This window comes from Balaenoptera ricei, chromosome 21 (assembly GCF_028023285.1).
Source record: "Balaenoptera ricei isolate mBalRic1 chromosome 21, mBalRic1.hap2, whole genome shotgun sequence".
In the NCBI taxonomy this organism is placed as follows: domain Eukaryota; kingdom Metazoa; phylum Chordata; class Mammalia; order Artiodactyla; family Balaenopteridae; genus Balaenoptera; species Balaenoptera ricei.
In genome coordinates this window covers 9,577,446-9,603,264 of record NC_082659.1, presented here as the reverse complement: position 1 = coordinate 9,603,264, position 25,819 = coordinate 9,577,446, and the positions used below count along the sequence as shown (strand labels likewise).

At 40.0% G+C, this 25,819-nt stretch overlaps 1 protein-coding gene across 1 annotated transcript in view; it reads right to left on the bottom strand.

Annotated features, from left to right (window-relative positions):
* CSMD1 (CUB and Sushi multiple domains 1) overlaps nucleotides 1–25,819 on the bottom strand; it is a 1,821,295-nt gene that overhangs the window by 319,784 nt on the left and 1,475,692 nt on the right. The window contains exons 13-18 of the mRNA XM_059909813.1: nucleotides 20,420–20,602; nucleotides 18,842–19,168; nucleotides 17,658–17,852; nucleotides 12,096–12,234; nucleotides 8,974–9,161; nucleotides 1,129–1,317 (exon numbers count right to left, since the gene is read on the bottom strand). Coding sequence (XP_059765796.1) covers nucleotides 1,129–1,317; nucleotides 8,974–9,161; nucleotides 12,096–12,234; nucleotides 17,658–17,852; nucleotides 18,842–19,168; nucleotides 20,420–20,602 — 1,221 coding nt within the window. The remainder of the gene's footprint in view (nucleotides 1–1,128; nucleotides 1,318–8,973; nucleotides 9,162–12,095; nucleotides 12,235–17,657; nucleotides 17,853–18,841; nucleotides 19,169–20,419; nucleotides 20,603–25,819) is intronic.

Here is a 25,819-nt window from a genome sequence, read left to right as displayed (position 1 = left end):
ACACCCTCCAACCACTGTGTGCTGTCCACCTGCACTTTGCAGTTTTTCTCCCAAAGTGCCAGTTCTTTGGGTTAATACTCTGGTGACAAAGGTCAAAGGTCTTGAGTGGTCTGTAGCCAAGCATAATTGTCCCATTAAACCCTGTTATTTTTGGTGAATCATTTTAAATAAGTCAAGGTTTTTCATGAATATATCAATATATCATCTTTGAGTGGAAATGCCTGAAGTCTATAAAAAGTAATGGAAATGGAAATATACATATAATATTTATATGGAAATATATATAAGAATATCTATTATATATATAGAACAGATATATTTTATATACATTTATATATGTATATTCTTCATGGCCTTTGGTCATGAATAGAACCACGTGGTTCTATTCATGGCCAAAGGCAAAATCCCTGACACTGTCGCAAATGATCACAAGTAACGTATTTGTCCATCTTGCTATTATAACTATAAACTGCATAGTGTAAAGCTGCGTAATACAGTAACACACAATCATCAAGAATGTTATTCATTTTGAGATTTCCAAGAGCAGATCTGTGCAGACAGGGGAAGTGGCTGGTATCACACACACACACACACACACACACACACACACACACACACACAAAACCACCGGGGGGGATCTCCAGAGGAAAGACTTCCCACACCCCTGGGGAAGAGCTCTGCCATAGGGAAGAGTCAGAGGCAACCCAGACCAGGTGTGCAGAGCTGGAGCAAGCTCTCTGATGCCTGGACCGGTTCACAGGAAAATCAGGTCTGACAGGGTGGAACATGCATACTCATGATGCTGTCTCACGTAGAGTCTTCAATAAACGCCGTGGGTGAGGGTGTGTGCATCACTAAGCTCTACAAGCTTGAGTGTTTGGGGATGAAACTGAAGGCCAGCCCATAATTTTTGTTCTTCATTTCTAAATAGCAGCTCTACTTCATAGAGAAGATTTGCCAGGTAAACTTCAAGTGCTAAATGGCCATATTTTTAAAGTGTACACGCTTTCAAACAGAAGCCCCACTGCAGTCATGTCCTACCACCCCATAAAATACATGCCACCCAGCCTGTTTAAAGAACTTCTCTGCATGTCTTCCTGGTCTGCTGCTGTGCTGAGCTCCACCTACCATCACAGCTGGGCAACGCATGGTTCCACTGGTGGTTCCGCTCACAGACCAGGGGCTCGTCGTCACTCAGTGTATAGCCTGGACTGCAGCTGAAGGTCACTGTGGACCGGATGCCAAAGTGACTGCCGTGCCGATGCCCATTCACAGGGATCCCCGGGTCGAGGCAGGAGTCCGACTCCAGAGTCACACCTGGGTGCACAGAAACACCATCAGACACGGATCTTCCTGGGCTATCGAAAAAAAAACTGGGGCCATAATACCTACAAAATATTCCCAGACATCATCAGACCTGGAAAATCATGCAAGTGAATCGATAATCCATTCATGTGAAAACGAATGCATTTTCAAATACTGGGCCCTGTTTTGTTGTAGAAAGATGTATATCATTACACTTAGCTACAGATGACAGCTAAGTAGTGCCAATCTTGAATAATTTGCTGACCTCCCTGAATTTTACCTTTTTTCATTTGAAAAGCAATGAACTGTACTAAATAAAGTCGAAGTTTTTCTGTTTTCTATCTCCACCCCTCCCCCTCCCCTTCCTTTTATATTTGATATACCAAATAGATTTTGGCAGTCATACTTCAACTTTCATGTATTTGCACACATCCACCCAAGCCCATACACATAATGCAAATTAAAACTACACTGTAGTTAATTTTCTAAAATTGCACTGCCACATTTCTTTTTTCTTTTAGATTTGTACTTAAGTCAGCCACTTTCAAGATGGCTACAATTAGCCTTTGCTAAAAGATGTTAAAAAGTAAAGTGCTATATAAAGTCAAGTAATGATGATCATGTCATTACAAGTTTCTTTTCTCTGTCTCTAATATTTCTCTTTATTTTTAGAATAATATATATTTTAAAAGATGAGGAAAAATGGGAATAAGGGACGAGAATATCATTGTGATGTTTAGGAATGCAAACAGATTAAAAAAAAGACTTGTTGTTGCTATACATAACTCTCTCAGTAAGATTCAAAACACTGCAATTATGACTTGAAGTATTAAGCAAAAATCTTAAAGTATTACCAATATTCAGACTCTTTACTCCCCTAAAATGATATTTGGGATAATATTTCTGATCACTGTATATGTTTTACCAAAGTTTGAGTGATGCATCTTATGAATATACCTTCCCTCATTAAGTCAAATACATGAAGTGCAACTAAGGGGTGAGTTTCTTAAATAAATAAGAAGTGATGTGATTTCTTCTTTAGTGCAGCAACATGTGATCCAATAGCACAGAAACACAAGTAGGATGGCTGAGCCACATCCAAAAATATTCAGTAAGAAATGTGATTTCCAAGACTAGTATACCTCCTAGGAGGTGACCTTTAAACTCTTGGGATTTGCTGAGTGGTGGGAGTGTCTGTTATTCACTGTAGGCCCCTGGGACCACACCTAATGGTTTATATTCAGCAGGTTGCTCAAGTGGGGTGCCCTGAGGCAACACGGTTTCAGTCTAGCCTACAGGGACGGGGGCAGGTAAAGACTTAGTTCAACCATATGGGGCAATGATTCAATCCATGATGCTTATGTAATGAAACGCTGATAAAATCTCTGGACACAGAGGCTCAGATGAGCTTCCCAGGTTGGCAGTAAGCTGTGCATATGTCACAAGTCATGGCTGGGAGGAGGTGACACTGTCCATGACTCCACGAGGACAAGACGCCTGGAAGCTCTGAGTTCGGACCCATCTCAGAGTCTACCCTCTGTGCCTCTTCCTTTGGCTGGTTCTCATTTGTATCCTTTCCAGTGACAAATGTGACTGTGAGTATAGCAGCTTTCAGTGAGCTCACTGAGTCCTTCTGTTGAATTATCAAACCTGAGGGTCATTTTGGGAACTCCTAGAACTTGCATCTGGTTTCAGAATTGGCAGAAAGAGCAAACTTTGCACTTTGTAGGCCTGTGCTCTTAACCTCACAGGTTAACAGACAGCAGAAAAGACTATCATAGTGAAGTTTTCCAAAGGAAAAAATAAATAAAACAATGAAAAGAGAAGAGGCAAAGTGAAAAAAAAATACAGCATCATTTTTCCCAAGAATTTTTTCTTAAAAATTAGTCATTCTAATTAATATCGTAAAACTCACACACACCTATTACCTTAACAACAGGATGTAACTGTCCTGACTTCTTGCAAAGTATGCCAGCAAATGCACGCATGCCTTACACCCCTGCGTGAGCTGTAGATATACCAAAAGCAGCATGGCCATCGTTTGCCCCAAGATCCAACACCTACCCTGCTCCTCCCTCTCTGCACAGACACACACACACACACACACACACACACACACACACACACACATTCACCTCCTAAGGGAGTGTTTATGAGGTTTCACAACACCCCCAGAGCTTGTACACAGCAGTGCCCTGAACACAGCGGGTACATAATAACAGGCTGATTGGTTTTGTAGCCTCAAGATCAATAGCAGAATTTCCTAAAAAGAAGAATCTCTGACAAAGAAATGAATTAGTATCCAGGGTCCTGAAAAACCAGCCAACTAAATTATTCCATTTCATCAAACGACGTCCTGTGATCACTAGACGGTACAGTCACTGCACTGCAGTGAATAACAATAAAAGGAATTACTATTTTAGACAATGTGCAAATGCTGTATTAATGAGTAGTGTCCATAATGAAATTCATAAATTGTAAGGAAATACAAAATGTGTAGGGAAAATAGAGAAACATATCAGAGGAAACCAAAGCGTACAAATTTAAATTTAGAATTCTTTACATGTAAAACTGAATAAATAAGTAAAATCATTAAAGTCATAACCACTTGTTCATACCAACTACACGCCATTATTTATTCATTCATTGATTTTTACAATATAACGGGTGAAACACTGAGTTTGGAAACGAGCAGATATTGTGATCCTTGGCCCCTCCCATTCATGAGACGGGAAAGTCCCCGTGGGGATGACTCCGGAGTGTGGACTTGCCGTAGACTGGACTACTCGTTCACCCGGAACCTGCCAGGTACAGGGATTCCCAAACAAGACGATGCTGGGGAAGAATGAGTGAAACAGCAAAGGAGGCGATGTGACTCAGGGGATGGGAACTTTAAATAAACTTACATCCAGGGGTGAGGACAGGCGGACAGGTTGCTCTGAAGAAAAGTAAACAATGCGCTTTGGAGTTTCACTCAGAGCGTGTTTGCCTTCTGGCCTCCAGCCCGGACAACACAAAGGAACATTTGGGTCAGTGGATCCTACTGGAGCTGTGAATATATTCACACTCTGTACCGACTGTTTCTTTCTTGAAACTTAATGCAGCTCTAAATTTTTTGACACACATGACATAAATATACTTCTTTTCATTTGGCCTTTGTCAAACAAGTGACCGAACAAATTTGCTGTTCGGTGAATGAAGGAAGATGGCTGCTGTGAAACTGTCCGTGTGCAGATCACATTTACGTGTTTGATGTCAGTGAAGTGCTGCTCAGCTCTCTGTTGCGTCGAAGTCCGAGTCCAGGGAAGAGAACGGATAGTCTCCGGGTACCTTTGATCTGCCACGCTTTAGTGCAGGCACTTTTCACAGCCTGCTGAAGGTTCTGAAATAGTGGTTACGCTCCCCACTTTACAGATGAAGAAACTGGCTAAGACACTAAGTAAATTTGTCAAGTTAATCATTAACTGAAATTCAAACCTAAGTCCTTGACTGTTTTTCTCTCTTCCTCTGTCTCCTATGTGTGTATGTGCATGTGTGTGTGTGTGTCTGTGTGTCTGTGTGTGTGCTGTATCTAATTTGCAGTTGTATTGCATTTTATTACCATTACATCTTGACCAGTCTCCCTTTCTGGTTATAAGAAAGGTCACTGAATCAAAGAAAACTAACCTACACACACACACACACACACACACACACACACACCACAAAATACACACTGTTTATCACAAATTTTTTAAAAATTGCACAGTATGTAGATTGTATAGTAGGATATATACATTTACATTTAGTAAATCTTGCTCCTTTCTAGAAACATTATTAAAAAGCATTTCTAAGAAGTGTGCTAAAATTAAATGGAAAATCTCCATATACGTGAGAAATCCATTTATTTTTCATTTTTTACCATTTTATTTTTCAATTCCCTATACAATTATGATGATTTTAAAGTGTGGTTCAAAGCTCTCTCTACAAACAAACAGAACAAATGATTATTCTGGGGGATAATGCAATTACTATTATATGAATAAACTGTGCCACATTCCTTATAAGGAATAAAGTAATGAAAGCACAGACTGTAAATGGACACTATATTTATGAGAGCAACGATTCCTAAAACTTAGTACAAGAGTAGAACTACAACCCTGGGTATGCTTTTAGGAATAAACCTTGAAAAACTGGCTTCAACCCTTCTGCCCTACAGTTCAGAAAGAGCTGAAATGAATGTCGTTTACAGCGGCTCGCATTATTTTATGGAACCGCTACAAAAATAAGCGAAACTTGAGCAGAGTGTGGTCACCCCTGCAAGCCTCTCTGGCTGTAGAGTAGATTGCCATGTGCCCATCTGGGCATGAGGCGGGGTCATTAACACTTTTTTAAAGCAAGAAAGGTTTACAGTATCAGCCATTCTTGATGAAAGACAAAAGGGAGATGGGCTATTTTATGATTTTTAAATGGCATAAAAATTTGATGTAAACCATTCTTGGGTCATGGGCAACCCACTCTTTAAAAATGTGTCAGATGAGCAGGTGTAATTATTTTTCTAGTGTCTGCATATTGGGTTCTGAACACGTTTCCTCAAAGGGTACTAGAAATGGTCAAAATGACAAAGGGGTTGGTAAGGTGTGTCGTTCCCATGTTTTTCTCCTCTGTCTCTCTCTGTGCTTCTCTCCTGGTCCTTTACTCTTCCATTACCTCTGCTGTCCCTCCAGCCATGGCCTGCCTGGGCTGACTCAGACACCCACTGCCACCTACACGCCACCACCCTCAGGATCACCTTGAGGACTCACTCAAAGATCCAGAATTGTGACGCGCTCAGTTATAATACCTGGAATTCGAGCTTAGGAATCTCCATTTCACTAGGACCCCCAGGTGAAGACTAGCACACAGCAGTGTTTGAGAAAAACTGCTCCTTCGGCAGGCTTCGTACCCAGGACGTGGGTATGAGTTGGGCACGGGGCTCCCGTAAAGTGCCTGCCCCAGCAGTGGCAGGCACGCCCTAGGACGCCGGGCTGGCAGCCTGGGCCCTGGTCAGCTGCAAAGCCCGCAGGTGCCTGTGGCAACAGCCCTGACAGCCACTGCGCTGAAGGCCAGGCCTTTCCTGGCTCTGCTCCCCATTAAAGTGCCAGGTCCTGCATCGCATTGGCTTCTGCTCACTTCCCGTTTCTCCTCGAAATCTTCACCAGAGATAAGTAAATTGAGGTGATAACAAGTCAAGCTTCAGTGTGACTTCCTTTCTGGTGATTGTTTCCCAATATCCCGTCAATGCTCTCACCCACAGACTGCGTCAGGAATGTCTGGGGCCTGGGCCTTCTGGAAGGGTCACCGGGTGTCCACAAATGGAGACCGGATGAATGTCCAGAACAAGGTCCCCTCTGAGGCAGAGCTGTGGACAGTCTGATGCTGTAGGAACCTTGTCCATCTTGTCCTCTGCCCTCATCCAGAACTACAGAGCCAGCCCCGGCTTCTCCAGTAAAGAAGGAGGGAGGAGAATTCCAGGCTCCAAGGGACCAGACATGTCAGACACTCGCACAGTTATCCCCCAAACACACCAGCTGGGGGTTTGCTTTTGCCTCCTTTTACTGATGAAAAGAAGGGAAAATGGCAAAAAGCACTGTCCTCTGAGGATCACTGGGTTATACCATGTCTTACTCAGACTCATGTCCATTTTCAAATATAGGATAAATAAAAAGAACCCTGAAACATAATGCAGTCAGTCTTTTCAGCTTATAATGATTATTGTTAGAATTATCTACTCAATAAATTTATATTATTATTATATTATATTATATTATATAATGCTGACAATCTAAACAGGAACTTGTGACTGACTTTCCCTGATTTTCCAGATATCATGAATAAGAACAACCCACTTATCAAAATGAGGTAGAGAAGCAAATAACATTAGTTTCTACTACCTACATATGGGCTTTAGAACTTGTTTCTTCAAAAGGGACTAGAAATAGGCAAAATAATCTATGGTATGCAAATAAGAGAGACAGAACATAGAACACTCTGTTCTAGTGTTTGTCAGCGCCTAAAACTATCTATTCTCTTAAGTTTCACCCAATTCTATATCCAAAGGCCAACCTATTGTGTGTAGCTTTAAGAAAAATGTGCAGGAAGGGGTGGAGAGAATACATCTTAGCAGATCAATGCTGAGGAGGTGTACAAATTCAGATGACTGTAATGTGTACAGATCTTCACTCCAAAGAGAAGTGATAACTTAAAGGAATGTTAAGAAAGGAATTAAATACAAAAGTTTCTGCTTCTTAAAATGTACAAGTTTAAAAATATGTAACTTTGAAATAAATGATGTATATATACGAAGCATAACTTTGAATTAAATCTGAAATTAACCTTTAAATCATTAATAATCAATGTTCTTGTTATCAGAATACAAGTCTAATATAATTCCATTTTTAATCAAAAAGTACACATAACCTTATATGTGTATTTGCATATATGTTTGCATATAATTGTATAGATAAGCATGCAAAAAAGAAATATACACAACAGGTTATTAATTTTAGTTGTTGGGTAGGGTTTGGGCAAGATTAACATGAGTAGCAGCGGGCAATGTGGGGAAAGGAAGGAAAGAAAAAGAAAAAAAGATGAAAAATTCAGCATGTTAGATATGGCCCCATTCATGCATTTATAAAATTATATGTATTTTTACAACAACATTAAAACTTTGTTTAGTTTATTTTAGGAAAGATTCTGAAAAAGAACAACCTTCAAAATCCTTAAAAAATAAAGGATTTATTCCTTCAGTTTCCGTATTGAGCTACTCTCATGCATCTCCTTTCATTCTACTCTGGAAGTGAAGAATTTTCAGAGAAGGGAAGAATTACTGCTTTTTAAATTGACTAGCATTAGAAATGCATTCCCAGGCTGAACTGCACTCTACTCCATTCCAGAAGCACCCTTGCATAAATATTACTATCAAATAATATAATCCCTCAATCTCTTAATTTCAGAAGCTAAAGCTAAGAGCCAAATTTGGATGGATGGAAACAAAAATGGGAAGGAATTGGGATTGCTCTGCAAAATACACTGCATTATGATATTTTAGCAATTGTGTTTAAATATTTCCAATAATTGTTCTTAATCATTTTTAACAGTTGTTAATAATAACAACAGGTATTTGTCATTTAGTAAAAGTTCAACTGAGTTTTAATTTCTTCTCTCTTAGTTACAGTCTCTCTGCTGACTGAAACAGGCACATGTACACTCACAAGTAAGTACCACAACTGCCCTAACCATTTTTCTAACAAAAAATATTGCTCAGGAGATATAATTTTAGTGACATGCCCTGTAGCTCTTTTGGCCAACAGGTATATTTTCTAACAGTAGAAATTTATTATTACATCGTACAGTAAATGAACACATTTCACTGTTTTAATTATTTTATTATTTTACTTTATAATAAACGAGTATGTCTTCTTTTTGAGTTGTAAAGTAAAAATCCCCAAGGCTCTCTGTCCTTAATAAGAGAAAGTCTTGACGATGGCGCAGTGCAGTGTGGACAGAGGCGGGAAGAATTGCTGTTTTATACATTGACTAGCATTAGAAATGCACTCCCAGCACATCTGCTACGTGACACAATGAGACCACATGTGTGGAACTCAACCCGACAATTGGGCACGGCCCTGGCAAGGGAGGACCACTTACTCTCATAGCGGATGAGGAAGCCCACGCTGGACCGGCTATTGTCTGTGGTGAAGAGGAGGTACATGAAGTTCCCAGTGCTGATGAGGAACTGAGGCGCCTGTGTGCCGTGGTACTCCCCGATCAGCGGGGACGAGCTGGCTGGCCCGTCTCTGACCTCCAGGGTGTCATAATTAACTTCTGTCTGGAATCTGCGGGCAAGCGTATCCAGTCAGAAGAGAGATGCAGAGCCACATTAACGTACAGACATCCTGTAATATCATTCACTTACTAAAAACCCATGTACAGCAAGAGACATAAAATAGATACAGAGATACGTATATACGTTTTGAAGACCTGAGCACGTGTAGTATTTGAGGACAGTACTTATTTCTGGGGGCAAGGCTCACCCCCACATCCCTCCCTCTGACTCAATACTCCATCCAGTAGCATCACAGACAGGAACGGGGGTAGTGACTCAGCTCTAAAATAAAAATACTGTGAGCCAGTAGATAGAGAAGCACCAGTTAGTGAAAGTCAATCACGGCACATTTTCAAACTGTTTTTCAAGATCCCCAGTGTAACATGATTATGGATTTCTTAAAATGAGCAGATTGAAGTGACATGATCTCCTAAAGGAAAAGGGTAAATCAAAATACATGACAATACTTTAAATACCTTTCCTGAAACAAAAAATTCTGTGCCTTTTCAAGCTGCATCAACTCCTGTGTGACAGTGGGAGAGCACCGGGCACATTACTGCTTCAGAAACCAAATATTACTTCAATGATTTGAAAGGTAAGAACAGATTCCAAAAAGTGCTTAACTTTTCTTCCAAGGAGGACTTATGCTTCCAGAGAATCTGGTCTGATATTATATTTATATACAGTTGCAGCCACTTGGGTGCTCTTTGATGAAATGGAGGTACCATTCCAGGCACTGAGATAACTTTGGAAATGGGCCCATCTCGTCCTCAAAGAGCTAACCCAGTTTCCAAGTGTCTGGCGTGGCTCTCAGGCAGCAGCTCACTGACTGGAGCCTCTGATTCATCAGTGACTCTCAGACAGAGAATTCCAGAGTAGCCTGTGCATGGGTCTCCAGGGTCTGCAATGCATGCTGCTGATGGGGAGGCAGAGGAAGGGGCAGAGTGGCTGTCTTAGATTCCTGGCACAGAGCAATGAAAAAAGATGCTGAAATCAAAGGGCCCTGCCCTGTTTATCATTAAATCACATACTCCTCTTAGCGCAAATGCACAATAATGATATATTCTTGCAACTAACTTAGAATGGTCCCTGACCCTCAATCTTCCGTAAAGGGGAATTCAAACAATTGGTGTAGCGTGTGGCTAGGTCAGAATACAGCCACAGGCTGGACATTTGGGGTGGGATAGGGCAGCTATGTCTTTTACTATTAAAAATGTTCTCTAAAGATGCTATGACTTCACAGTTATCTGAGTGCACATTCAAGAAGTCTAGATAAGCTTGGAATAAATCTCATTTGAAGTATCTGCACTAAAGTTTTCACATCTTTCACCTTTAGAGACAGCCAGGACTGATAGAGGGCGTGCCTCAAGAGCTGGACGATTTCCAGGGTAACCTCAGAAAGAAAAATGTAAATGCTTTTCATCAGTTGGCAACCTAGCACACACTGTGTAACAATAACATCAGTATGGAATTTAAAATTTGTTTGTGCAAACACATCCTTTATTAGGATGTCAGCTCACAGCTCAAGGTATAAACCAATGCACTATTGAAGGGCGGTGTACTATGTCCAGGGTAATAATCACAAGTGTCTGAAAATATCAGAAATGTTCGTACTTACAAATGGAATTTAGCAAATACCGTACTTCAATAGTATCGAAAAGACAAGATTGAGAAAAATTATGAGTATTTTTGTTCAGGCAACTGAAAATGAAATGCTAATAAATTCTGCCAAACCAGAATATAAAATCACTATTTTTACTAAATGATTTACATTTGTTGTGCTGCTGGAAATCAGGATGTGTGTCTGCTTTTTTCCCTCTCAATACTAGAAAGTGTAAAAATTAAAAAGAAACCAAACAATTTACTTAATATTTATAAAGGTTTTTTTTCCCAGTGACTAAGATTATATGCAAGAATCCATTCTCCAATATAATGAATACATAAACCAATTTTTTTCTTTTCTTCTGAGAGATTATCCTACTGGAGTTATAATTATCCTATCAGATATAATAATATCAATAATAACTTCAAATACAAATAATCACTAAGTGATAACATAATTCCTGCTAAAAACCTTTCCTGTATGGATGTCGTCATTGAGAATTAGAAAATTAGTTAAAAAATAATATAATAATGTACATCTGTCTTGAGACATTATAATATTCTGAATACTAGAACCCCAAACTCAGTCTAGTTAAAAAGGTCATTGTTAGAGAAAGCCCAATTTGCTCAGTTATTAATGAACCTTGAAACACTAAACAAAGATGCTTCCTTGCATTTTAAAGCATGTGGGTCCCTTCCAAAGTACTTTTGGTTCTTAATCTTCAAATTTATTGTTGAGACAATCTGGACAATATTTGATCACGGAGAATTCAAATAGCATGCTTCTTTTTTCTTAGATTATCAAATACATCATCAAACAGCTAAGCCAAATACCATTGCAGTGACGGAACCACTCGTAGCTAATTAACAGGTAATGAATCTGCTGCACACAGGCTGTTGCCAGCTCTGCAACCCCAAACCGCCCTTCAGTCCCCAGAGCCATCCCCAGAGTGGGAGAACTCTTTTCCTGTGCTTTCTAGAAATACCTAAGGGACCAAAAGGCTCTATTTGCAATCAAACACCAAGCAGAATTTATTCTAGCCTCAGGTCCAAAATCCAGAGGTGGACGCACGGGCCAGAGACTGTGAGTTCTGGGAATGCTTGTCTGGGCCACCATGCCCTCAACCACGTCTGCAGAGGGGCCGTAGCTGTGGGCTTAGAGGATAAAATTCCAGAAGAACAGAATTCATCAAGCAAGTGCCTATTTCTTTTTAAGTGAACTCCTTTGGGGGAACCAATGAAAAACTGTCATCTTTCTAAGATTTAAGATCCATTTAAATAAAAACATTGGGCATGCATGGGTCATCAGGTCCAAATTAAGGAAAACAAAGTTTTTTCTTACCTATCAAAAGTTATTTTAATAGAGTGTCCTGGTTTTGCTTCAATTATCCATTCACAATTTAAGGAATCTTTATAATACCCTGGCCATCCCGGGGGCAAAATGACTCCACTTGAAGCTGTCAGATGTCCACCACACGGGGCTGAAAGATGATGCAGGGTATAAACAGGTCAAATTATGTATATGTACCATGGCAGCACCTCAGTTACTGCAGGAATTCGCTTCTGTGTTCATGGACTTAATGGTTTCTAGTATTCAAGCAAAAGTTATTCCCAAGTAAATTAACAATATTGAAAGCAGAGCACATATATTCCACAACTGGGCATTTATCATCAACCTGCAGCAAAGTTCTTCCCATCTAATAATGGTAATAATGGCACAGTCTACGTGAGTGGTGTCTGCCAGATGACTTCCAGGAATTATCACGTTCAATCATCACAACAAAGTCACGAGGCGCGAATTCCACTGATACCCACATTTTACATGTATTCAGATGTCAACAAATGTCTATTAATACACAAACTTAAAATTACCTCACATCTAAAATTAAAATACTCTGTGGTGTGTGATTGTGGGTGTGTTTTAAAATACGTGTATGTGTTTATTCACTTTGGGTTGTGTTCATTTTATTAAAATAATTTGCCACATACAACTTACTAAATTGCTGGTGATTGTTAGAAAACAAATAAATAAATAAATAAATAAAATTCGATAAACGTGAACTAGTGTGCATCAATCCTTCTGAAGGGCTGGGTAACAGTGATCCATAATTACATAGACAAAAGGGAGTTGAAGGAAAGCATGTGCCTGGTGCTCAGTAAAGCTGAGTATGCATTTCTGTAAAATCTACAGAAAATTTAAAATAATAACATATATTTAACATGTTTCTGCCTAGCCACATATATTTTTCAGATTTATTTTTTTCTCAAAGTTCTTTGCCATCTTTGTAATCACTTTTGTGAATCTATAGGGATCAAATAAAACATGAAAATATTCCTAGTTAAAAAAATGTTTTTGGAAAAATACTCCTTTTATGGAAAAATAGCAATATGCATTAAAATGCTGGAAAAATTTATAAAATTTTACCCAAATTTTGATGCTAGAAAAAAAAAACTGACACAGAGGAATCTATAGAAATAATTATAGTAGCTTCATTTGTAATAGAAAAAAAGAAACAAAAAAAGAAAAGCAAAAAGTTTATGAAAAGAACATGACTACGTATTTAGAATGTCACAAATACGTTTGAAGTGATATTCTGAAATGTTAAAATGATAAAATCTTTGCAATAGAATATTATATATTTTAAAGCAGGATACAAAATCGTACCTATAGTATAATCTAAATTTCACAAAAGAAAAATTTTATTCAGAGAAAACAGGAGATGGAAATTCGAAAATATCAATGTTAATAGTAGATAAGACCAAGTGATTGCTGTGTAGATCACGTTTTTCTTGATATAGCGTCTCTTTCAAGTAAGCTACAATAAATATGTGTTACATCCGTACCTTAAAATACATAATAAGAAATCAGAGCCATTTTTATGAACGTGAGTTCCTGAAGAAAACTTTCATTACTTCATGTAATCATAATTTTAAAAACAAGTTATTTTTACTAATTAACACTAGGGGTTTTTCCTAGCTAAGTCCTTACATTCACATTTACATCCTATGAAATCATATATCCATTTAGATCAGTATCACATAGAATTTAATTCCTATGCTTATTGACGTGATACAGCAAATCCTTTTTAGAGTACAGCATAAGCAAAACACAGCATGTTAATTTTACTTATTTTATGTTTAACTAACTATTCAAAGCTACTATATAGAAAGACATATAGCAAATACAGATTTTTCAAAAATTATGATACATAAGACATTTATAAATCTGATTATTTCCTAAAAGTCTTATTTTCCATATAAAAACAAACATATGTTTCCTTTAGTTTAGTAAAGCTTTGTCCCTAAATTTTGAATTGTCATATTTCTTGGAATATACCTGAATTGTCACACATTACTATTATTTTCTTAATATATTGTCTTCTACATATCACTTTATAATTGAGTATATTAGAACTTATATCCCTTTATCCTGATGAAATAGACATGCTAATCTTTATACTGCAGATTAACCACATTGAACAGTAAAATGTTACATGATGATCTCAAGTTTGCTGTACTGGTCAACTTAGATTAGGTTATGCAATAGCAGCTATAATAAGGGAGGTGTATTTCCCACACAGTGCTTGTCTAGGGCTCTGCCCCCAATTCCTTGCTTCCACGAGCTGAGCTATGGCACCTGGACATGGGTCCTGCAGTGGCAATTACAGCCTCTGAGCCAGAAGGTGGTTATGTCACTTCCACTCGCACCTAATTAGCCAGACCCCTCACGAAGTTTCATCAAACCACAGGGGCCAAGAAGATAAGCCAGACTTGGTAGAGATCCAGAATATCTGGTGAACAGCACTGATGACCTTCAAATTCACGTGGGTGATTAAAAAAAAAAAAAAAATTATGGGAATGAGGTCTTTAGAAGGCAGATTCTCCTTTGATGTTTTGACCATTTACTTTGGCAAGTTACCTGACACTGCACTTCTAAAATAAGTCCTTCTTTTTTTGTTGTTTTGTTAAATTTATTTACTATTTATTTATTATTATTTTTGGCTGCATTGGGTCTTTGTTGCTGCGCGCGGGCTTTCTCTAGTTGCAGCAAGCGGGGGCTACTCTTTGTTGTGGTGTGTGGGCTTCTCATTGCGGCAGCTTCTCTTGTTGTGGAGCACGGACTCTAGGCGCACGGGCTTCAGTAGTTGTGGCGTGCGGGCTCAGCAGCTGTGGCTCGCGGGCTCTAGAGCACAGGCTCAGTAGTTGTGGCACACGGGCTCAGCTGCTCCGTGGCATGTGGGATCTTCCCGGACCAGGGCTCGAACCCGTGTCCCCTGCGTTGGCAGGTGGATTCTTAACCACTGAGCCACCAGGGAAGCCCTAAAATAAGTCCTTCTTGAATATACATTTTGTCTATAGCTTTATTTTTAATGCAATTATCTGGCTTGGGTATATCACACTGAAACTGGCTTTATAAAATGTGATATAGGAGTTAGTGCCTCTTTTCCATTATCTGGGCCCATGTTCCCAATGCTAAAATTCTCTGAACTTGAAAGACAGACAACTTCCTTGTGCATGCCTCTGGTGCCTGTGTCTTTTTCAGTCTTTAATCTTCTTTCTAATTTCTTTTTATGGTACTTTGTTTATTCACATTTTGTACTTTTTATTGCATCACTTTGGGTAATTTATATTTTGCTAGGAAATCACCAATTTTCTTTGAACTTTAAAATTTGTTGCCATAGAGATGTATTCTTGTACAGTAATTTTTCCCTCAAGATAACTTGTGTTTTTTAATGACACTGAGCTATGCTGAAGCATAGAGGCAGGTTAAATGTAGAACAAATAGAGAAAAATCTTTCCCTCAGTAATTGATTTTCTAAGTACAAGTAAACTTCAACAATCTCATTCACCGTTAACTAGTTCTTGTGCTAAGGGTTTGTTTTGCTGTTAACAACCCATAGCTGGGGTTTGCCTTGAACTTCATCTGAAGGTCTCTTCCAAACAGTGAGAGAACTGCCCGTTCCCATTTAATGTGGTACTTTCTCCTTTTGTCTGACTCTATGGGAACCCTCACCTGACACTTCCTGGAGCCCTTTATTTCCCCAACTGCGTGTAGAAACCTACCTGCCCTGCAGCTTACACCTATCTGCACACAGCCCACTGCAGGTAAGCACACCAGTGGCAGTGAGAACCGTGGCAGACAGAACAGAGACTAGACAGTATTGCTTGTTTTGAGCTTCTTTCTTGTAAAATTATTCATGCTTCAAAGTCAGCAGTGAAACGCTTGGCTCAAGCAGTATCTGCAAACATATTTATTCCTGCCCTGTTATTAGTCCCATTTATCTGAGAACCCTGATTGTACTGTTTACTTATTTATAAAGGATAATAACCCAGCCATTTATTAACATCGATAAAATGTAACATATACAAAAGCATACACTTAGAACGTGATAGAAACAAATAAACGAAGGAAACGCCTCCTGTCGTGTCCTCGCCCTTCAATTGATCAAGTTCAGAAGCATACATTTAGAACGTGACAGAAACAAATAAACGAAGGAAACGCCTCCTGTCATGTCCTCGCCCTTCAATCGATCAAGCTCCCACTCCTGGGTGGTGCCCACAGTCCACCAAAGTGCTTTTAACAACTTATGAAACCGTGGAAATGAGAAACATCCTTCTGTGAATTTAGCAGCATCAGCCAGTGATGATGTAAAAGAGTGCTGATCCTTGAAATACTGAGGAATAACTTTGGAGGTAGGGCTGAGGGCAGAACAAGGAGGTGAGGCACAACCCCACTGCCCATGTGGGTGACCAAGCGGGGAGGGAGGAGGGCGGCATGACTAGGTGGAGCACAGAGGATCTTAGGGCCGAGAAAATACCCAGCGTGATACTGTAATGGTGGATACATGTCACATCCATTTGCCCAAGCCCAAAGAATGGCCAATCCCAAGAGACAGCCCTCATGTAAACTGCAGACTCAGGGTAATGGTGGCGTGTCACTATAGGTCCATTGGTTGTAACAAGCGCACCATCTGGTGCGGGATGTTGATAATGGGGGCAGCTGTGCATGTATGCGGGGTGGGGGTGTGTGGGAAATCTCTGTACCTTCCACTCAATTTTGTTGTAAACCTAAAACTGCTCTAAAAAATGTCTACTTTTTAAAAAGTATCTGTATTTCTTTGGCACTTACTAGAGATACTTTTTAAAAAAGCCTTTCTTAGCTCTTTACACTTGGACCATTCTGATAGGGAGGGTATGAGTTTATATTCTAAGTAAATTTTTTTTTTTACCTGAGTAAACATCAAAGGTAATATCCTCCTTAATTTTTTCCCTTTTGGTTTTCTTACATACATAACCAGAGTGGCAATGTCAAGAAGAAAATCAGTTAGGTGGTATTTATGTCAGCCACACTAAGGGCAACAAAATAGTTAACTAAAAACTATGTTGTTGTTATAGGTTGAATCATGCACTCCCCCACGATATTCTGGATTCCTAATCCCAGCACCTCAGAATGTGACCTTATTTGGAAATAAGGTTACTGCAGACATAATTAGTTAAGATGAGATCATTAGACTGGGCCCTAGTCCCATATGACTGGTGTCCTTAGAAAGAGGGGAAATTTGGACACAGACACATTCTCACATGGAGAAAGCGGGGATGATGCTTCTATAAGCCAAGAAACTCCGAAGATTGCCAGCAAACCCACCAGAAGCTGGGAGAGGGGCCTGGAACACAGCTCTCCCTTACAGCCTCAGAAGGAACCAGTCCTGCCGACACCTCGATCTTGGACTTCCAGCCTCTAGAGCTGGGATAGAATAAATTTCTGTTGTTAAAGCCACCAGTTTGTGGTACTTGGTACAGCAGCCCTAGGAAACCAATATTGTTGATTGTTTGCTTGCTTGTTTTTTAAATTAGATGTACCATTTCAAAGGAAAATAACTGGAAAACAATAGGGGACTCGCACCTTCACAGCGGGGGACGGTGGAGCTCCAGACTACATTCCCATCCTGCAGGATGCAGGTGATGGACTCCGACCCCTGGGTTTTGACGAAGCCATCGTCACAGTGGAAAGAGACCGAACTCCCAAGCAGGAACCTGTCACCAAAACGCCGTCCATTTATGGGAATGCCAGGATCGTGACACTCGTTTTGACCAAATGCTGAAAAGAAAAAGAAAAAGGACTAGAATAAAAAATACTTCAATGTTAATTATGAGTATTAGAAGAAAACAAAACCACTTATAAAGCAATTTATTTTCCTAAATTTCAGTTATATCTTCATAGATAAACATATTCAATAAACAGAATATTGATGACTAGAGAGACAGAGAGAGAGAGATGGATAGAGAGACATCACTATCATCCACACAGCATTTCACAGTTTGAAAGCACTTTTTCACTAAGAAAAACAGAGAAGAGATACGTAGGTGATACAAAAGGTTTCTGGTTCTGACACATCTAGATTAGCATCCTGGGTCTTGTGTTTACTGCCTGCCCCTGGGCCGATTACTCTCGTGATCTGAGCCTGGTTATCTTTATTTACAGAATGAGGAATATGAAGCTTATATTCCAGAGTTGCAGCAATGTTAAATGAAATAATTCCTGTCAAATCATAAGCACAGCACCTAAGACAAGTAAGCAGTCAGTAAATTATAACTTATAACTCCTACTTAACATTATTATCTTACTTTATTCCCTCAACAATGCAATTTAAGCAGATGCTCTTAAATATAATCTCTAATGCAAATGAGGAATCTGAGGCAAAGAAAAGTTAGCCATCTTATCAAAATCCACTAAGTATATACAAGTGCAGGTGTACTAATCCATGGCTCCTGACCCCAAATGCCTCAGTCCTTTTTTACTATTCTATTTTGTTGCATGGAGGACACATGGGTGGATGGATGGATGGATGGGTGGATGGATGGATGGAAAACCAGAGAGAGAGAAGACCTGTGATCCAGTCCTCACTATAGGAGTGAGCAAGACACTAACCTAAACGGAGTGAGGTATTTTCTAGGTTCTCAGGATAATGCTATATAATTTTGCAAACTGTGATTATAAAACCCCTGGAGTATCAGCCTTGACATTGGGCTTCACACACGTGAGAACCAGGGGAAAAGTGGACACGGGGCAGGTGCGGGCACACTTACTGGTGTAGGTGATGTTGAAGCCTCTGCCGGTGGTAGAGTGATCCGACTGGAACTCCAGGCGAACGACGTGCCCACTGCTGGCCAGCTGGGAGGGCACCTCGTTGCCAGAGAAAGTGCCCAGCACGGTTATATCCGAAATCCCGTCATCTTTGACCGCAAGGAAGTCAAACTGAGGCTCCACATCGAAGTCATTAAAGATGAGGTGAATTCTGCTGCCAGGCTCAGAGATAATCAACCAGACGCAGTTCATGTTGTTACCATACTCCTCTGGATAATTTGGTGAGAGGATAATTCCTGATGATGCCGTAAAGTTGAAGAAACAGGAAACTGTGAAGACACAGGTAAATTTTCAAACAATTTTGCCCACATCCAAAGGACTGGCTACATGCGAAGGACTTGGGGAAAATCCATACCTGCATTTACCTAGGATCATCCAACTGTTTTTAAATGGGTGATCCTGGACCATAACATTTTCTCTTTCCCAAGCTGTCAATAGAATACGTTCAATATATAGAACAACTAGAGCCTATACATAATAAAGTGCAAGCTTGATTCAAAAATGATCCTATCAAGTTGACTGAAACTTGTGGCAAATATTAAAATTTCTAGTTGCAACTTTCTGCCTTCAGAAGAGCAAATATTAATATGAAAAAGTATGCCTGTGTCATAAGAACAATTTCCAGAAAACAATATTGGTTCTAGTCAGTTTTCTATGATAACTTTTCATTTTAAATTTTGTGTTTGCCTTTAAAGTGCATTTTTTCAAATTAATTTTTTAATTATTTATAGGGTAACAATGATTAAATAATAACTTTGAAAATCAGACCGTGTCCTGGGTGGATAATATAAAAATCTCTTGGAATACTTACTTAATGTGTACTCAAAAATCAGTAATATATATTCATATATATATTTTATATACATATGAATATATATATAATATTTATATATATATGAATATGTATATAAAATATTTATATATATATGAAATTCATATATGTGAATATTTTATATATATTCTTCATTTTTTGGAGGGAACATCTGTTGGACTTATTTCTAGGGTGTGAATATGCTTATTATTCCACATAATTTCATATGTGTTCCCCAGTCATTGTTATATTTAGTTACAAAAAAATCCTGCTTTTTAATTCGCTATGAAGTCCTTCTCTTCTACTTGTTAAAACACTTATGAGGAAGCAGGCAGTTCTTCCATTGAAATGCAAAGTGACAGCACGGCCCATGCTCACAACTTGTCTTAAGTGTCACAGGACATTATTGGGTTGTAAAGAGCCCGGTCCTACTGATGGCTCAGTCTGGCATCAGCTCCTCTGGATGGAAGTGATGCTCTGTTAGGATCTTTCTAGTGGAAAGCTCTCAGTGAGTTTATCTATCTAGTAGTAAGAACATCACTGATTGGTTTTAAGTAAGTGAAGAAAGCATGAGAGCTAGTGTCTGAGAAGCCCTGGCTGTTTCTGGTCAATGTCATGCTCCCAAGCGATGCTGAGAGCTGCCCGCCCTGCTTCTCTCCCCCTCTCAAGGCAGCCTCGGAATAGAGCCGGGACCAGGCTCAGTACTCACATACACAGCTGGGCTTGTTGCCAGACCACTGGTTGTTCTGCTGACACGTGATAACTCTCTCCCCCACCAGCTCGAAGGCTGCCTGGCATTCGAAGGTGAGCGAGTCTCCGTGGAGAAAACTGCTGCCTGTCCGCTTCCCGTAGGCAGGGATTCCTGGGTCCCCACATCCTCCCTTCTCAATTTCTGAAAATGGGAAAGACAAATGAACCATTAAAAAGGTACACAATTAACATTTTTTAACAATTTTGAAAATGAACAGTGGTTTATTTTTGCATTGTTTCTATAAACAGTTTCAAAAGGATACTCAATTCATCTAACATTTATTTACAAAAGCCAGAAAAATGTGTACTTTAAATTTAAGAGAAAGGTATTTAACTTATTGTCTTTTAAGGGATACACAAGGCTACACAGGTGTTGACAATGCAAGTGTTACAATTAATACATGTTTCTTCCTGGTCTACAGCCTTCCTGCATGTTATCTATAATTGCTACCATTAAAATGTAAACACCAATTTTGTTTTAATTGATGTTTTTTAATGTAAGCCATATAAGTAAGATAGTTCATTTCCTACTGAATATTTAAGTCTATATATCCATTTGAATATTCTTTCCCTTCAATTGATGTTAAAACTCATTTATGAAACAAAACAAATATATTCATGGTCTTCAGATGAAAAGAAAATATGTGGAATCAAGCCTCTTTTCATTATAACATGATTGTAATGAAATGTGGATACAAACACACCAAAATTATACATACATTTCAACTTTGCTCTGTCGTGTTAAAGACACAGAATGTATTAACTAAAATATGTTATTCATTTATTCATACAAAAAATATCCTTTGAGGGCCAACTGTGAGTCAGGCTCTGTTCTACGTAAGGAGGTGAGCGGACAAACAAGACTAAATTCCCGCAGACATGGGGCTTACATTATATGGAGGGAAACAATAACAATTTTTGAGATAACGAAGGGTAGTTTGAAGCGAAATGAAGGAGGCTGAAGGGCTGGGTGGAGAAGGAAACAAGGCCGCTGTGCTGAGGACCTGTAGGGAGATGAGAGGGAAGAGGTGGTTTGCAGAGGAAGGGAGGGACTGGTCCAGAGCAGCCCGTGGGGTTTTTGTGGGAAGCAGATGTTGCAGGGTTTTCGGGTGATACATGATGTGATCCGATACATGATGTGATACAAGTTCAGAAGCCCCTCCGCAGGGCTGGGGAGCGGAGGCAGAAGAGTGAGTTTCCACAGTTCGGGCCGGTTTCTCTGGGCACGGCTCACAGAGGCGTGTCTCGGTCATCCTTCCCAGATTCTTCACAGGTTTGCACCTCATCATTTTTCACGACCAAGAGCAAATTCAAACGTCGGTTTTATTAGCAACCTAAACGCTTTCTGATCAAGTTCTCATTTTTTGGAATGTCTGTGGAAGTGACTATGAGCTGAATTTCCGGGTGGTTTTCAGGTACGTGCCTGCCATGTGGGGAACCTATACGAGCCCAGAGATTGACCCAGAGATAGCTTATTCTCCTCAAGAGGAGAAACTTTACTTCCGAGCGTTCAGGAATTTCAAAGTGAAATCAGCTTGTAATATAATGGTGCTGAACCTTCAACATGTAGGATATTACCACTTCTGTTTTCTTAGCAAACTAGCAAATGAAACACAAAACAAAACCAGGTACTGTGTACAGACAGGTTCATCGCGTTCTCCTGATGGCTCAGGTATCAAATAAAGAAGACAACCCTAACAGTAACAGTTATACAGGAGCTCAAATGTTCCTGGATGCAGCACAGGCCCAAGAAAGCCTCAGAGAACACTCTTCCTTAAGGACAGGCCTTGGAGTTCAAGCTGAACTTGAGTTGAACAGAACTGGGAATGTATCTACTTGAATTTAACACTTGGGATGCCTTGAACCAAATTTCTTTGACTGAAATAAACAAAGGCAATTCAGACCAATGGCTTATAACAGAAAAGACCTTGCATTTGGTGTGGCCTGTCAGTTGGGTAAGGGGGCAGGAGTCCAGGGTCCTGACCAAAGACACAGCTTTGAGGGCAGGAACAGGAACACCAGACTTGGTTTTGAGATTCCCAGGCTCTGCTGGGCCACCAGGTGCAATTCAGTCTTGAAAAGTTTCCATTTTCACTCCCTCAGTTTACTGTTTTCTACCTCACAGGGCGACTGTGAGAGCTAAACTGTATAATTCACATTAGTCCCTGGCATATAGGGCTCAAAATATTAGCCACTACTATGATTATTAGCAAACCTTAGACTTCTAGACGTTTCTTTTTGCCTCTGTGATGCTAAAGTTCAAACTTTTTATAGTGAAATACATTATGGAATTTTGGGAAATACTGTTTTCTACATTAACTGAGTCAGGGAACTCCTGACTTTGCAGAGTGCTCTAAAATAAATTGGTTGTAGACACACAGGGTGGATGTGGACGAGGGTCTTTCTGCTTCCCATGCTGAGGGTCTAGAGCATCCAGTGGTCCTTCATCTCCACTAAAGATGCTGGTCTTCCCTGATGCAGATGCAAGGCCAGGGCTGGCTGAGCAGAACCTGTTGTCTGGCACGTCTGTTATTAGGAGTTCGGCATGGACTAGTGAGACATGTGTCAGTTATCAGTAGGTCCCATGTGCGAGCCGGACCTACTCAGCACCCACAGAATACGAACGTGTCCCCCAGTTAGGCCAGTGAAGCTTCATTCGGGCAGCTTTTTTGGACATTCTGCATTCGTGACCCCTACACACCAGCCCTAAGTAATTGTGACAAAATCCACACAGATTCAGATATTTCCCTTGGAGGTCACATTGCCTTACACTTGAGAATCTGCATCTACCTCACGTGTTTTCTGAACAAGCAGAACAAGTAAAGTAAGAATAAGACTGGGTTGACGTTGATACAGTAACTGCATCAAACCTCCTTCTATACGCAACAAAATGCAAGATGTCAAAGATGACCTTGACGTGCTTTCCTGGAAACAAACACCATCGTTTGTTATCAGTGAAAAGATTGAAGCCCCTAGAGGAAAAAAAAAGCTGGTCAAATATCTCTTCTAAATTATCACTAGAAATGGGATTTGATAATGAGGAGCCTAAAGAAAATATTAGGTTGTAATTATTTCCTCACTCCTCTGATGCTGCTTTTTTAGCAGTTGGGGATATTTGTACAGAAGTCTACTGAGGACTCAATGGAGTTCCTATTGGTGTGTTCTTCTTTGACAATGACCTTAAAAAGTACAAATTAATGTTATTTCATTTTCACTTTTTCATGTTGATTTTTTCTAAATTTTATGAAGTATTTATTTTTGAGTGTTATTTTTAGAATTGACTTAAACATTTATGTTACATTGACATTATATATTTAACATTTATCTCTAATACATTTGATTTTTATTTGATAGTTTATACTATGCCTATAAATGTTTATATAATAAATGAGTAATTGGATTCACTACTTTGTAATGTATCTGAGCTCTTTCTTTTTTCCTGGCATATCAGTATTCATTGACATGTAAACCAAAATACTGAGATTGACAATTGAGTCTGCTATGGCAGAGAACTTATCAGCCGCATTTCTGAGAAAGGACATTAAAACTATTAAGGTGAGCCATATCCACTTGCCAATTATTTGACAATTTTTGATCCACAAAAGTCATTTAATTAAATCCAACCCTTAATCCAAAATGCCATAGCTGCTCTCTGATGTTTACCTCATGGTACAGAATACAGCTTCCCTGTAAGGCTGCCCGCTAACTGAGAACCATTATTGTTCCTCTTTTTGTACCATCTTTGCACCTGCCATGACCCGAACACACAGTAGAATTGGTGCAGATGAATGAACGCTGGTTTGAGTAATAACCAAGTTCCTCTGGACTCCTCTGCACAGCTAAATATCCTGGCTTGGTGTCCCTTATCCGACTCTGTCCACGTGACTTTTCCATGCATCGGGGACTCCCTGTTTCTGACTCTCACTTCTTCAACTTCTCCTCCACACTCCAGGGAATTGCCCTGCCTTCTCCAAACCCGCCCACAGGAGCGCACCTGGAGGTGGACCCACCTGCCAGGTGCCTGTGCATCGTAGAGACCATTCAGGTCAATCAGGGTACGTTTTCCACACACTTGACACCTCTTCGACCTCAGGGTCTCCCAACCCATCCAGGGCTCTCTCATTCCAGCGGCAGAGGCATCCTGAGTGTTCCAGGACACTTCATGCTTCCACGCTGGTCCTCCCGTCAAAGATACTACCCTCTCCCTTTTTATAATATCCCTCTTGGTTAAAGTCCCTTCAAATCCCCATAATCCAGATTACTTTTGCTCCCTACTCTAGGATTTACAGGTAGCTCTTCTGTAGAGGTTTAAGAACTAGTCACATCTGGACTGACTGAGATGCGGACCTGTCTGTCTATCCCATTACGCTGTTAATTTTTCCAGAATGATAAGCCTTATCTCTCTCTGGACTTCCTAGTACTTAAATAGTGCCCAAACAAAGTGGACACTTGGCACTGTGTTGTTATTTAAAAGGAACTTCTGAAATGTCTGCCCAGGCTTGGGTAGTTTTTAGCTGTAACATAGCATGTGTATGTTTTTAATTTTTTTTCCTCTATGAAGAGTTACTCACCGTTGCCCAATTGCTTAGTCTGTGACAGATACTTTTGAGCACCATTCACTGTTCTAGGTGTAGGTCTAACAAACAAGTGAGCAGACCAAGCAGCTGGTCTTGTGGAGCGTGTGGCTTAGGGCAGTCAGCAGAAAATACACAAATAGTCTAAAGTATGCCAGACAGGCACAAATGCACTGGAGAAAGAGAAAGCACTTAGGAGGAAGTAGAGAGTAGTGAGAGGGTCTTTTCAGGTGGGACAGTCAGAGAAGGTCTCTGAAAAGTGAACCTGTGAGCAGAGACTTGAAGTGGGGGACAGTCAGATGGGTAAGGCAGAAGATCGTCCCACAGGCAGTGAGCAGGAGGTATCGCTCAGGGCTGAGTGAGGGGTGCTCCTGGCAGGCAGGAGGAAGAGCAAGAAGGCCACGAGCGATCATGTTCTGGTGATAAAGGGAGAGATGAGGAGGACACGAAAACACAGGACTGATTGAGGACCAGGCTATGCACAGTCTCTAGACTTTTATGCGGATTTTATTCTTCCATTGTGCTTTATTACAGTCATGCTGTAAGAGCTACAGAAACCAGATAATCTATCAAACTGTTTCCTAAATTATTGTGAAACATCGTCCCATAATAAAGATTGGAGAGAAGACACCTAAATTCCACCATAAGACAAGACTTACCTTAGGGTTATCAGCTGTATTGATTTTAGCTTCTCTGCTGCCAGGAACACCAATCCTAAGTTATTATGAAGATTTACCTTCTATTGACCCATTTATATATGCTTGGTGGGTAGCATGGACTACAGG